This window comes from Oncorhynchus keta, unplaced genomic scaffold (assembly GCF_023373465.1).
Source record: "Oncorhynchus keta strain PuntledgeMale-10-30-2019 unplaced genomic scaffold, Oket_V2 Un_contig_5916_pilon_pilon, whole genome shotgun sequence".
In the NCBI taxonomy this organism is placed as follows: domain Eukaryota; kingdom Metazoa; phylum Chordata; class Actinopteri; order Salmoniformes; family Salmonidae; genus Oncorhynchus; species Oncorhynchus keta.
Genome location: NW_026288583.1, coordinates 1,050,034 through 1,064,794, shown reverse-complemented (window position 1 = coordinate 1,064,794; position 14,761 = coordinate 1,050,034). Strand labels below are relative to the sequence as shown.

At 43.2% G+C, this 14,761-nt stretch overlaps 1 protein-coding gene across 1 annotated transcript in view; it reads right to left on the bottom strand.

The window, feature by feature from the left end:
* Positions 1–14,761, bottom strand: part of adck1 (aarF domain containing kinase 1) — a 177,181-nt gene that overhangs the window by 151,415 nt on the left and 11,005 nt on the right. The window contains exons 2-3 of the mRNA XM_035743432.2: positions 13,158–13,297; positions 6,107–6,190 (exon numbers count right to left, since the gene is read on the bottom strand). Of these exons, the coding sequence (XP_035599325.1) occupies positions 6,107–6,190; positions 13,158–13,289 (216 nt within the window). The 5' untranslated portion in view covers positions 13,290–13,297. The remainder of the gene's footprint in view (positions 1–6,106; positions 6,191–13,157; positions 13,298–14,761) is intronic.

Here is a 14,761-nt window from a genome sequence, read left to right as displayed (position 1 = left end):
TGCTGCTTTCCACAAGCATTCCATAATTAAACTATTAGTTTGTGTATCTTACCGTCTGCTAGTTTGTCTTTTCTTTGCAAGTTGTGGCTCAAATAAATCTTGTTAGCTGCTAATGTTTATCGCTAGTAAACTGGCTATTACAATTGAATGACGCTGGAGGGGATGACTGCTGTTTTACAGGCTCCTAACTAGAGGTCGACCGATTATGATTTTTCAATGCCGATACAGATTATTGGAGGACCAAAAAAAGCCGATACCGATAAAAAAAAAATGTAAGGCAAATTTTTATATATAGATTTGTAATAATGACAATAACAACAATACTGAATGAACACTTATTTTAACTTAATATAGATTTTATTTATGTATTTAGTCTCAAATGAATGAAACATGTTCAATTTGGTTTAAATAATGCAAAAACAAAGTGTTGGAGAAGTAAAATTGCAATGTGTGCCATGTTAAAGAGCTAATTTTTCAGTTCCTTGCTCAGAACATGAGAACATATGAAAGCTGGTGGTTCCTTTTAACATGAGTCTTCAATATTCCCTGTTAAGAAGTTATAGGTTGTAGTTATTATAGGAATTATATATTTCTCTCTATACCATTTGTATTTCATATACCTTTGACTATTGGATGTTCTTATAGGCACTATAGTATTGCCAGCCTAGTCTCGGGAGTTGATATGCTTGAAGTCATAAACTATGCTGTGCTTCAAGCATTGCAAAGAGCTGCTGGCAAACGCAGGAAAGTGCTGTTTGAATGAATGCTTACAAGCCTGTTGCTGCCTACCACCACTCAGTCAGACTGCTCTTTCAAATCATAGACCTAATTATAATATAATAAACACACAGATATGAGCCTTACGTCATTAATATTGTCAAAACCAGAAAGTATCAATTCAAAACCAAAATGTTTATTCTTTCAGTGAAATACGGAACCTTCAAAATATTGCTGTTACATTGCACAACCTTCAATGTTATGTCATAATTATGTAAAATTCTGACAAATTAATTACGGTCTTCGTTAGGAAGACCCAAACTGTTGCATATACCCTGACTGCTTGCATAGAACGCAAGAGAAGTGACACAATTTCCCTAGTTAATATTGCCTGCTAACATTAATTTATTTTAACTAAATATGCAGGTTTAAAAAATATATATACTTGTGTATTGATTTTAAAGAAAGGTATTGATGTTTATGGTTAGGTACATTTGTGCAAAGATTGTGGTTTTTTTTCACGAATGCGCTTTTGTTAAATCATCACCTGCTTGGCTGTGATTCAATGATAAATTAACATTGAATATATGCAACGCAAAACAAGCTAGTAATATCATCAACCATGTGCAGTTAACTAGTGATTATGTTAAGATAGTTTTTTTATAAGATAAGTTTAATGCTAGCTAGAAACTTACCTTGGCTCCTTGCTGCACTCGCGTAACAGGTGGTCAGCCTGCCACGCAGTCTCCTCGTGGACTGCAAAGTAAATCGGCATCCAAAAATGCTGATTACAGATTGTTATGAAAACTCGAAAATCGGCCCTAATTAAAATAGGCCATACCGATTAATCGGTCGACCTCTCCTCCTAACCAACTGTGCCATTTTTTTTGCGTTATTTTTTTACTTATTTTGTACATAATGTTGCTGCTACAGTAGTCTCAAAAATAACTTCTGGACATCAGAACAGCAATTACTCACCAAGATTTTTTCTTTAACGTGTCCGATGCAAAAGACATACTACTTTCAAGACCAGGCCCAAATCCCTGTCATTTGTTTGAAGTAAAGATGCAGAAAGAGGTTGGACTGCCTTCTGCAAATTCTACCATCCGTACGATTGGCCAACGTGCAATCATTGGAAAATAAAATGGATACTCTATGATTAAAACTATCCTACCAACGGGACATTAAATACTCTAAAATCTTATGTTTCACCGAAACGTGGCTGAACGACGATACGGATAATACAGAGCTGGCTGGGTTTTCTATGCATCGGCAGGACAGAACAGCTACGTCTGGTAAGACGAGGGGCAGGGGTGGGTGTCTATTTGTCAATAACAGCTGGTGCGCGATGTCTAATATTAAAGAAGTCTCGAGGTATTGCTCGCCTGAGGTAGAGTACCTCATGACAAGCTGTAGACCACACTATCTACCAAGAGAGTTCTCATCTATATTATTCGCAGCCGTCTATTTACCATCACAAACTGATGCTGGCAGTAAGACTGCACTCAAACAACTGTATAAAGCCATAAGCAAACAAGAAAAAGCTCATCCAAAAGTGGCGCTCCTAGTGGCCGGGGACTTGCAGGCAAACTTAAGTATGTTTTGCCTACTTAAACCAGAATATCACATGTGTACCCAGAGAAAAAATAAATTACATTTAAAATTAAATGTTTTTAAAAAATGTAAAAATAACTCTAGAACACCTTTACTCCACACACCGAGCTTTCCCTAGCCATCCATTTTTTGAAAATCTGACCATAATTCCATCTTCCGTATTCCTGCTTACAAGGAAAAACTAAAGCAGGCAGTACCAGTGACTCGCTCAATACGGAAGTGGTCAGATGAGGGATGCTATGGTCATGACTCTCCTGTGAGGATCCAAAGATCAGTTTAAAATAGATTAATGTCTACTGGGCCCTCTCACCCACAGAAGGGAGGAGGAATTGGTGTGGGGGTTTTATGACCTCACACCAATAGTAAATTGCATGCAGCAGACGACTCCTTTGGTCTCTAGTATTGGTGATTAGAATCTGTTACAGAAGATTTTGACAGCCAAACACTTAACTTAAACTTAAACACTGGGACAATATTTTCAACATCCAAATGTGGGGAATGATGAGATATGACTATTTTGTGATGTCATTAAGTTACAATATTTTTTTTATACCACTTTTTAAAAAAGAGCTTTCACACCATGTAAAGTTTACATCCTTTATGTTGTATATGAAATAAAGGATGAAGAGAATATTTTTGTTAAGATAACTAAATTCATATTCCTTTAACAAGAAATTGTTTTTATGATACTTTGCAAGTAACTAGCCATGCCCGAGGGAGCTCAGAGAGCGTGCCAGGATGACAGAAACACCCTTTTTTACCCAAGTGTGTAAAAGATTGAGTTAAACTCTTGCGACGAACAAACTGGGACACTGATCCGGACGCTTATAAGAAATCCCGCAAAGCCCTCAGATGAACCATCACAGACAAAGCATCAATACAGGACTAAAATTGAGGCTTGTCAGATGTGGCAGAGCTTGCGAACTATTACGGACAACAAAAGGGAAACCCAGCCACGAGCTGCACAGTGACGTGACCCTACCAGATGAGCTAAATGCCCATTATGCTCACTTCGGGGCAAGCAACACAAGCAGCACCAGCTTTTCCGTACAACTGTGATCACGCTCTCGGTAGCAGATGAAAACAAAACCTTTAGACAGGTCAATATTTACAAAGCCATGGGGCCAGATGGATTACCAGGACGTGTATTCAAAGCATGCGTGGATCAACTGGCAAGTGTCTTCACTGACATTTTCAACCTCTCCCTGACTGAGTCTTTAACACCTACATGTTGTTTCAAGCAAACCACCATAGTCCCTGTGCCCAAGGGGGCGAAGGTAACCTGCCCTTAATGATCACTGCCCTGTAGCGCTCCCATCGGTAGCCATGAAGTGCTTTGAAAGGCTGGTCATCCATCATCCAGGAAACCCTAGACCCACACCAATTCGCTTGCCTCCCCAACAGATCCATAGATGACGGAATCTCAAGTGCACTCCACACGGTTCCCTTTCCCACCTGGACAAAAGGAACACATATGTGAGTATGCTTATTTATTGACTACAGCTCAGCATTCAACCCCAGTGCCCACAAAGCACATCACTAAGCTAAGGACCCTGGGACTAAACACCTCCATCTGCATCTGGATCCTGAACTTCCTGACGGGCCACCTCCAGGTGGTAAGGGTAGGCAATAACTTGTCTGCCACGCTGATCCTCAACACTGGGGCCCCTCAGGGGTGGGTGCTTAACCCCCTCCTGTACTCCCTGTTCACTCACGACTGGGAGTCCAAACACAACTCCAACTCCAGCATTAAGTTTGCTGACGACGCAACAGTGGTAGGCCTGATAAATGACAATGATGTGACAGCCTATAGGGAGCAGGTCAGAGACCTGGCAGTGTGGTGCTAGGAAAACAACCTCTCCCTCAATGGGAGCAAGACAAAGGAGCTAATCGTAGACTACAGGAAAACATTGACGGGGCTGTCGTGGAGCGGGTCAAGAGTTTTAAACTCCTTGGTGTCCACATCACGAACGTACGATCTAGGTCCAAACAAACTAAGAAAGTCATGAAGGCGGCACGACAGCACCTTCTCCCCCTCAGGAGACTGAAAGGATTTGGCATGGGTCCCCAGAACCTTAAAATGTTCTACAGATGCACCACCGAGAGCATCCTGACCATTGAATCACCGCCTGGTATGGCAACTGCTCGGCCTCCGACCGCAAGGCGCTACAGAGGGTAGTGCGTAGGGCCAAGTACATCACCGGGGCCAAGCTTCCTGCCATCCAGGACCTATATTATGCTTCTACCCCCAAGAAGGAGTTCTGAACAATTAAACAAATGGCCAGCCGGACTATTTACATTTGACGACCCCCCTTTGTTTTTACACTGCTGCTACTCGCTGTTTATTTTGTATGCATAGTCACTTTACCTGCTGTACAAATGACCTCAACTTGCCTGTACCCCTGCACATTGACTGGGTACCAGTCCCCCTGTACATAGCCTCGTTATTTAATTGTTACTTTAAATTGATTTACTTTAGTTTATTTAGTAAATATTTTCTTAACTCTATTTCTTGAACTGCATTGTTGGTAAAGAGCTTGTAAGGAAGTAAGAATTTCATAGTAAGGTCTACTACACCTGTTGTATTCGGCGCATGTGACAAATAATTTTTTTTGATTTGAATTTAGCTAGCTTGCTAAATGTACTTAAGAGTCAGAGCAAACATAGGTATCTAATACAGCACGGTACCAGTGCTGGTATATGCATGTTGTTTGTGTAATGGTATCTTATAAAGAGAGGAATAGGCAATGCATTAATATTTTAGCTAGCTAGAGTGTACTCAGACCGCTTCACATTTTCCACATTGTTACACTACAGCCTTATTCTAAAATGGATTTGGCATTCAGGCCAAAGAATTCAAACTTGGTTTCATCAGACCAGAGAGTTGTCTGTAATGTCCAGAGAGTCCTTTAGGTGCCTATTGGCAAACTCAAAGTGGGCTGTCATGTGCCTTTTACTGGAGGAGTGGCTTCTGTCTGGCCACTCCACCATGAAGGCCTGATTGGTGGAGTGCTGCAGAGATGGTTGTCCTTCTGGAAGTTCACCTCCCTGACCAAGGCCATTCTCTGCCAAATGGGCAGTTTGGCAGGGTGGCCAGCTCTAGGAGGAGACTTGGTGGTTCCAAACTTCCATTTAAGAATGATGGAGGCCATTGTGTTCTTGTGGCCCTTCAATGCTGCATACATGTTTTGGTACCCTTCCCCAGATCCGTGCATCGACACAATCCTGTCTTGGAGGTCTAAGGTCAATTCCTTCGACCTCATGGGTTGGTTTTGGCTCTGACATGCACGATCTGTGCTGTGGGACCTTATATAGACAGGTGTGTGCATTTCCAGATCATGTTCAAATCAATTTTATTTACCACAAAGGGACTCCAAATCAAGTTGTAGAAACATCTCAAGGATGATCAATGGAAGCAGGATGCACTTGAGCTCAAGTCTCATAGCAAAGGGTCTGAATACAGACCATACATTCCATTTCCATGACTCCAACAATTCACCAATTTACTAGGCCTTGGTGTTTTGCCCATACCATGCAGCTCTGCATGGCAGTGTGGAAGAGGAAACAAACGTACAGGAAATTCAGAAAATTACAAAAATGCTGGACTGAACAGTATAAAACAAATCAGAATGGAGAAAACCACATTGAAATCACTTAAAACGTATGTGTTTCAACCCACTAATTATTTTATTTTTTTTTAACATAAAATACCATCAAAAATATGAAACATTTCACACAATGATATTTTGGCCATATAGCAAAGCCCGAGCCTTACCTGGGATTTGAGCGCCCAGTATTCTTCTGATCCATACTCCACATGTTTCAGAGATGTCATGTAGTCATAGCTGATCACGGCAGTCTACAGGGAAAACAGTCAAAAATACATATTTGTTCATTAATGTGCTTGCATGGTTGTGTACCAACAGTGGATTCAGCCCAAAATCTGGGTGGTTGTGGTTATTGATCTTAGCTGCAGCCTGTCCAAAAGGAGATCAGAGACTGATGTGTTTGTGTCACGATGTAAGTCAATAAGTCATTTTAATACAAGTTTAGTTGAACCAAACTGCAGGCTTCGTGCAAATTCTTGCCTACGGCGTATCTTTTCCTATAAAATGACATGTGTATTTTATTTCAAATCAAAATCAAATCAAATTAATTTATATAGCCCTTCGTACATCAGCTGATATCTCAAAGTGCTGTACAGAAACCCAGCCTAAAACCCCAAACAGCAAGCAATGCAGGTGTAGAAGCACGGTGGCTAGGAAAAACTCCCTAGAAAGGCCAAAACCCAGGAAGAAACCTAGAGAGGAACCAGGCTATGTGGGGTGGCCAGTCCTCTTCTGGCTGTGCCGGGTGGAGATTATAACAGAACATGGCCAAGATGTTCAAATGTTCATAAATGACCAGCATGGTCGAATAATAATAAGGCAGAACAGTTGAAACTGGAGCTATTTGTTGTTGTTGCGGTTTTGTTGAGCTGGGTTTAATTTAAAATAGTACCACCCACCAGCATGGCATTGTTAATTAAAATCAGAAACACCTGCAAAGTTCGCAAGTCGCGACTGACCGGCGCAATAGCTAAGATGGTGGATAAATGTTCACTCAAGTCGTTTACCATTGAAAAAAAATGGTAATTTCCTGTCTACTTACTGGAGTGGGTCTCCCATAAACACCAATGCAATAGCAGCTGGGTAGGGCTGTCCAAGACACATTTTTATGTTGCCGTACCAGGCGGTGATACAGCCCGCCAGGATGCTCTCGATTGTGCATCTGTAGAAGTTTGTGAGTGCTTTTGGTGACAAGCCGAATTTCTTCAGCCTCCTGAGGTTGAAGAGGCGCTGCTGCGCCTTCTTCACGACGCTGTCAGTGTGAGTGGACCAATTCAGTTTGTCTGTGATGTGTATGCCGAGGAACTTAAAACTTGCTACCCTCTCCACTACTGTTCCATCGATGTGGATAGGGGGGTGTTCCCTCTGCTGTTTCCTGAAGTCCACAATCATCTCCTTAGTTTTGCTGACGTTGAGTGTGAGGTTATTTTCCTGACACCACACTCCGAGGGCCCTCACCTCCTCCCTGTAGGCCGTCTCGTCGTTGTTGGTAAACAAGCCTACCACTGTTGTGTCGTCCGCAAACTTGATGATTGAGTTGGAGGCGTGCGTGGCCACGCAGTCGTGGGTGAACAGGGAGTACAGGAGAGGGCTCAGAACGCACCCTAGTGGGGCCCCCGTGTTGAGGATCAGCGGGGAGGAGATGTTGTTGCCTACCCTCACCACCTGGGGGCGGCCCGTCAGGAAGTCCAGTACCCAGTTGCACAGGGCGGGGTCGTAACCCAGGGTCTCGAGCTTGATGATGAGCTTGGAGGGTACTATGGTGTTGAATGCCGAGCTGTAGTCGATGAACAGCATTCTCACATAGGTATTCCTCTTGTCCAGGTGGGTTAGGGCAGTGTGCAGTGTGGTTGAGATTGCATCGTCTGTGGACCTATTTGGGCGGTAAGCAAATTGGAGTGGGTCTAGGGTGTCAGGTAGGGTGGAGGTGATATGGTCCTTGACTAGTCTCTCAAAGCACTTCATGATGACGGAAGTGAGTGCTACGGGGCGGTAGTCGTTTAGCTCAGTTACCTTAGCTTTCTTGGGAACAGGAACAATGCTGGCCCTCTTGAAGCATGTGGGAACAGCAGACTGGTATAGGGATTGATTGAATATGTCCGTAAACACACCGGCCAGCTGGTCTGCGCATGCTCTGAGGGCGCGGCTGGGGATGCCGTCTGGGCCTGCAGCCTTGCGAGGGTTAACACGTTTAAATGTCTTACTCACCTCGGCTGCAGTGAAGGAGAGACTGCATGTTTTCGTTGCAGGCCGTGTCAGTGGCACTGTATTGTCCTTAAAGCGGGCAAAAAAGTTATTTAGTCTGCCTGGGAGCAAGACATCCTGGTCCGTGACTGGGCTGGGTTTCTTCTTGTAGTCCGTGATTGACTGTAGACCCTGCCACATGCCTCTTGTGTCTGAGCCATTGAATTGAGATTCCACTTTGTCTCTGTACTGACACTTAGCTTGTTTAATAGCTGCATTGTTTATATTCGGACATGTTACCAGACACCTTGCCCTGATTAAAAGCAGTGGTTCGCGCTTTCAGTTTCACGCGAATGCTGCCATCAATCCACGGTTTCTGGTTAGGGAATGTTTTTATCGTTGCTATGGGAACGACATCTTCGACGCACGTTCTAATGAACTCTCACACCGAATCAGCGTATTCGTCAATATTTTTATCTGACGCAATACGAAACATGTCCCAGTCCACGTGATGGAAGCAGTCTTGGGGTGTGGAGTCAGCTTGGTCTGACCAGCGTTGGACAGACCTCAGCGTGGGAGCCTCTTGTTTTAGTTTCTGCCTGTAGGCAGGGATCAGCAAAATGGAGTCGTGGTCAGCTTTTCCGAAAGGGGGGCGGGGCAGGGCCTTATATGCGTCGCGGAAGTTAGAGTAACAATGATCCAAGGTTTTACCACCCCTGGTTGCGCAATCGATATGCTGATAAAATTTAGGGAGTCTTGTTTTCAGATTAGCTTTGTTAAAATCCCCAGCTACAATGAATGCAGCCTCCGGATAAATGGTTTCCAGTATGCTGATAAAATTTAGGGAGTCTTGTTTTCAGATTAGCTTTGTTAAAATCCCCAGCTACAATGAATGCAGCCTCCGGATAAATGGTTTCCAGTTTGCAAAGAATTAAATAAAGTTCGTTCAGAGCCATCGATGTGTCTGCTTGGGGGGGGGATATATACGGCTGTGATTATAATCGAAGAGAATTCTCTTGGAAGATAATGCGGTCTACATTTGATTGTGAGGAATTCTAAATCAGGTGAACAGAAGGATTTGAGTTCCTGTATGTTTCCTTCATCACACCATGTCTCGTTAGTCATGAGGCATACGCCCCCGCCACTCTTCTTACCAGAAAGATGTTTGTTTCTGTCGGCGTGATGCGTGGAGAAACCCGTTGGCTGCACCGCATCGGATAGAGTCTTCCCAGTGAGCCATGTTTCGGTGAAGCATAGGACGTTACAGTCTCTGATGTCCCTCTGGAATGCCACCCTTGCTTGGATTTCGTCAACCTTGTTGTCAAGAGACTGGACATTGGCAAGAAGAATGCTAGGGAGTGGTGCGCGATGTGCCCTTTTTCGGAGTCTGACCAGAAGACCGCCTCGTTTCCCTCTTTTTCGGAGTCGTTTTCTTGGGTCGCTGCATGCGATCCATTCCGTTGTCCTGTTTGTAAGGCAGAACACAGGATCCGCGTCGCGGAAAACATATTCTTGGTCGTACTGATGGTGAGTTGACGCTGATCTTATATTCAGTAGTTCTTCTCGACTGTATGTAATGAAACCTAAGATGACCTGGGGTACTAATGTAAGAAATAACACGTAAAAAAAACAAAAAACTGCATAGTTTCCTAGGAATGTTAAGCGAGGCGCCGGAAGTACTTCTCCTGTCTTATCCGGTGTCCTGTGTGAATTTAAGTATGCCCTCTCTAATTCTCTTTCTTTCTCTCTCTGAGAACCTGAGCCCGAGGACCATGCCTCAGCACAACCTGGCATTTTATTTTACCTTTATTTAACCAGGCAAGTCAGTTAAGAACATATTCTTATTTTCAATGACAGCCTGGGAACAGTGGGTTAACTGCCTGTTCAGGGGCAGAACGACAGATTTGTACCTTGTCAGCTCGGGGGGTTTGAACTCGCAAGCTTCCGGTTACTAGTCCAACGCTCTAACCACTAGGCTACGCTGACTCCTTGCTGTCCCCAGTCCACTTGGTTGTGCTGCTGCTCCAGTTTCAACTGTTCTGCCTGTGGCTATGGAATCCTGACCTGTTCACCGGACGCGCTATATGTCCCAGACATGCTGTTTTCAACTCTAGAGACAGCAGGAGTGGTAGAGATACTCTTAATGATCGGCTATGAAAAGCCAACTGACATTTACTCCTGACGTGCTGACTTGCTGCACCCTTGACAACTACTGTGATTATTATTATTTGACCATGCTGGTGATTTATGAACATTTGAACATCTTGGCCATGTTCTGTTATAATCTCCATCCGGCACAGCCAGAAGAGGACTGGCCACCCCTCTAGGGAGTTTTTCCTAGCCACCGTGCTTCTACACCTGCATTGCTTGCTGTTTGGAGTTTTAGGCTGGGTTTCTGTACAGCACTTTGAGATATCTGCTGATGTACGAAGGGCTTTATAAATACATTTGGAAATCACCCCAAAAGTTCCTATCCCAATTTGTGAATATGCATTAGCAGCCCGCGTCATTCTTTGGAGGTGGAACCTAAAGGACAATTTCTCATATAGGATTGGAATTTAGTTGAATTAGGGGCGACATTGCCCTCTGGTGGGGGCATTTAAGTAGCTCTCTGTAAGCCCTGGAGGTCCATCCATCAGCACAACACATGGTGCGGTGCATTGGCCAATTCATTGGGTGGGTTGTACAACTTCGGCTTTAGCTTGCTTATATAGAGCGGGTACTACCAGTTTGCTGAAATGGGCAAAGATCGTAACATGGTTTGAAAACTTTCATGAGGTGCAGAAACCCTCTACACTTCTCAACCATGGAGAAAGGGAGCATATCCGGTTTATCAACACAACCCGATGCTGGCACGAAGACTGCACTCAATGAGCTATATAGGGCAATAAGCAAACAAGAAAATGCTCATCCAGAGGCAGCGCTCCTAGTGGCTGGAGATTTTAATGCAGGAAAAAAATTTAACTTTAAAAAAACTTACCTCATTTCTACCAGCATGCCACCTGTGCAGCGAGAGGTGAAAACCTCTGGATGGCCTTTACTCTATACACAGAAAACACAAAGCTCTCCCTTGCCCTCCAATTGGCAAATCTAAACATAACTCTATCCTCCTGATTCCTGCATTCAAGCAAAAACAGGAAGTGAATGCTAAGCTCCAGGACTGTTTCGTTAGCACAGACTGAAATATGTTCTGGGATTCATTTGATGGCATTGAGGAGTTCATAACATTTTTTATTTTACCCTTATTTACCTACGTACGTTCACTGAGAACACATTCTCATTTCCAGCAATGGCCTGGGGAATAGTTACGGGGGATGAATGAGCCAATTGGAAGCTGGGGATGATTAGGTGACCGTGATGGTATAAGGGCTACATTGGGAATTTAGCCAGGACACTGGGGTTAACACTCCTACCCTTACAATAAGTGATCTTTAGTGACCACAGTCAGGTCACCCGTTTAACTTTCCATCAGAAACATGGCACCCAACAAAGGGCATTGGGAAAAGAGTGCCTCCTACTGACCCTCAACACCTCTTCCAGCAGTATCTGGTCTCCCATCCAGGGACTAACACTGTTCACCAGCAGAGGCTAATATAATGTTACATACCCTACATTATTCATTTCATATGCATACGTATATACTGTACTCTATATCCTCTACTGCATCCTTATGTAATACATGTATCACTAGCCACTTTAACTATGCCACTTTGTTTACATACTCATCTCATATGTATATACTGTACTCGATACCATCTACTGTATCTTGCCTATGCCGCTCTGTACCATCACTCATTCATATATCTTTATGTACATATTCTTTATCCCCTTACACTGTTTATAAGACAGCAGTTTTGGAATTGTTAGTTAGATTACTTGTTGGTTATTACTGCATTGTCGGAACTAGAAGCACAAGCATTTCGCTACACTCGCATTAACATCTGCTAACCATGTGTATGTGACAAATAAAATTTGATTAGACAGGTGTGTGCCTGACAAATCATGTCCAATCAATTGAATTTACCAGTTGGACTCCAATCAAGTCAAAGAAACATCTCAAGGGCGATCAATGGCAACAGGATGCACCAGAGTTCAATTGAGTCTCAAAACAAAGGGTCTGAACTTCTGTAAATAAAATGAATTTCTGCATTTCATTTTTTTTTTCAATTTCGTGGTATCCAAGTGGTAGTTACGGTCTTGTCCCGTCGCTGCAACTCCCGTACAGACTCAGGAGAGGTGAAGGTCGTTTGTCTCCCGGTCGCGGCCGGCTGTGACAGAGCCTGGACTCGAACCAGGATCTCTAGTGGCACAGCTACCTTAGACCCCTGTGCCACTCGAGAGGCCGCCTGTTTTTCTATTTTTTATACATTTGCAAACATTTAGGAAAAACCTGTTTTCGCTTTGTCATTATGGGGTATTGTGTGTAGATTGATGAGGAAAATTGTGCATTTAATCAATTTTAGAAAAAGGCTGCAATGTAACAAAATGTGGGGAAAAAAGGCAAACCGTCTGAATATTTTCCAAATGCACTGTATTATTTTTGAGCAGTGGCGAAATGGTCTCTGTCCATCCCCATTGTCATATACTTGGAAGCCAAATTGTTCCCAAACTGGAGATTTAAACAATGGAGAATGCCATTGGCTTATCGACCCCACCACTCACCATTGTACAGAACTAGTTCCCGGCTGCTCTTCACAAAAGGAGCATTTGAAATGAGCCAATTAAGATTGGAATTTAATTGCAACGTGCGCATAGGTTCTATTTGGTTTTAACTGAATTGACCTTAATGTTTTTTCAGCTCAGATTCGCTCAAGAGGCATACACTGCCGCGGAGACATAATCTATAGGTCTATTTTTTTTCTATGTATAAACAGAGGTCCCCATACAGAACGGTCCGGTACGAATACATATACCGTTACAACCCTGGTTTGTGTGGTTGGTATACTATACTGACCAGACGGATGTGTTTGTGTACTCATGGTTATGTGCTGTGGCTCTACAGTAGGGTCTGTGTGGTTGTGGTTATGTACTGACCGTAGCTGCGGCCCGCCCGAAGCGGACCAGGCTGATGTCATTGAGGTCCAGTTGTTTGTTGTAGAGGTAGAAGCCTGACGACGCCACCACTGCCGTTGCAACAGACGTCACTTTCAGCAGCCGGCCAGCCATTGGAGGCACTGGGGGAGCGAGGAAAATATGGTCCAACAATATTACACTCTGGTATACTCAACTAATAAAGAAATACAGTTGATGAAGTACACACTGAACAAAAGTATAAATGCAACATGTAAAGTGTTGGTCCCATGAGCTGAAATAAAAAGAACCCAGAAATGTTCCTAACATACAAAAAGCTAATTTGTTTTACATCCCTGTTCGTGAGCATTTATCCTTTGCCAAGATAATCCAGCCACCTGACAGTTGTTGCATATCAAGAAGCTGATTAAACAGCATGATCAATACATAGAGAGGCCTTTCATTGTCCCAAGCACAAGGGGCACCTAAAATGTGTGTTGTCACACAACGCAACAGAAGTCTCAACTTGAGGGAGCGTGCAATTGGCATGCTGACTGCAGGAATGTTCACCAAAGCGGTTGCCAAAGAACTGAACGTTAATTTCTTTACCATAAGCTGCCTCCAACATCATTTCGGAAAATTTGGCAGTTTGTCCAACCGGCCTCACAGCCGCAGACCACGTGTAATTGCATCGTGTGGGCTAGCGGTTTGCGGATTATCAGCGTTATGGGCAGGCAAAAGCTACAGACAACGAACACAATTGCAGTTTATCAATGGAAATTTGAACACACAGAAATACCGTGATGAGATTCTGAGGCCCATTTTATGCGTCTGTTTTCCCAGTCATGTCAAATCCATAGATTAATGAATTTTTCAATTGACTGATTTTCTCATATGAACTGTAACTCAATATAATATTTGAAATTGTTGCATTTATATTTTTGTTCAGTATTTACTGTATATAAACCATATCCAAACGCTTTGCACTTTCAATCGTTCAACTAATAAACAAATAGCGTGTAGAAAAGTTTCAAACACTAAAGGGTACTTTCATGTAAAGTAGCTTTTAAAAAGACTCGGTGGGGAGAGATGAAAACAGGATGCAAAGTGGTGTTTCTAAATATATAATACTGAAGTATTTAACTACTGTTGCTTGAAGAGGACAGTCTTCAATACAGTCACTGAATGTAGCAGCTACTGCATTTAAATCAGATTTCTTTAACAACTCCAGTGCAATAGTCACCACTGTCATACTTCGAATAAGCACACGCAGGCTGGCATTGAGTGACATATGGAAGACACACAAGCATGACGACAGGCTTATGTTGTGCACGCACATTTTAAATACTTTATTTGAATCCATTACTCAAATATATATATTTTTTAAAAGGATCCAAAACATTCCAAATGTCCCTGTATGCATAGCAGTCAAGGGTACAAAAAGCACCACCTTCTCCAAACAGCTAAGGGTGCCCACAAAAGATGAAACAGTTTTTGGTAGCCCCGCAATCTGGAGGCCACACACTGTAAGCCGATGTACGTGTCCAAATATCGGTGCAACCAGCTTGCACCTACACCCGAGGCTGTCCAAGCGTGCCACAAGGGGCTGGTATTTAAGAAACTTGTCG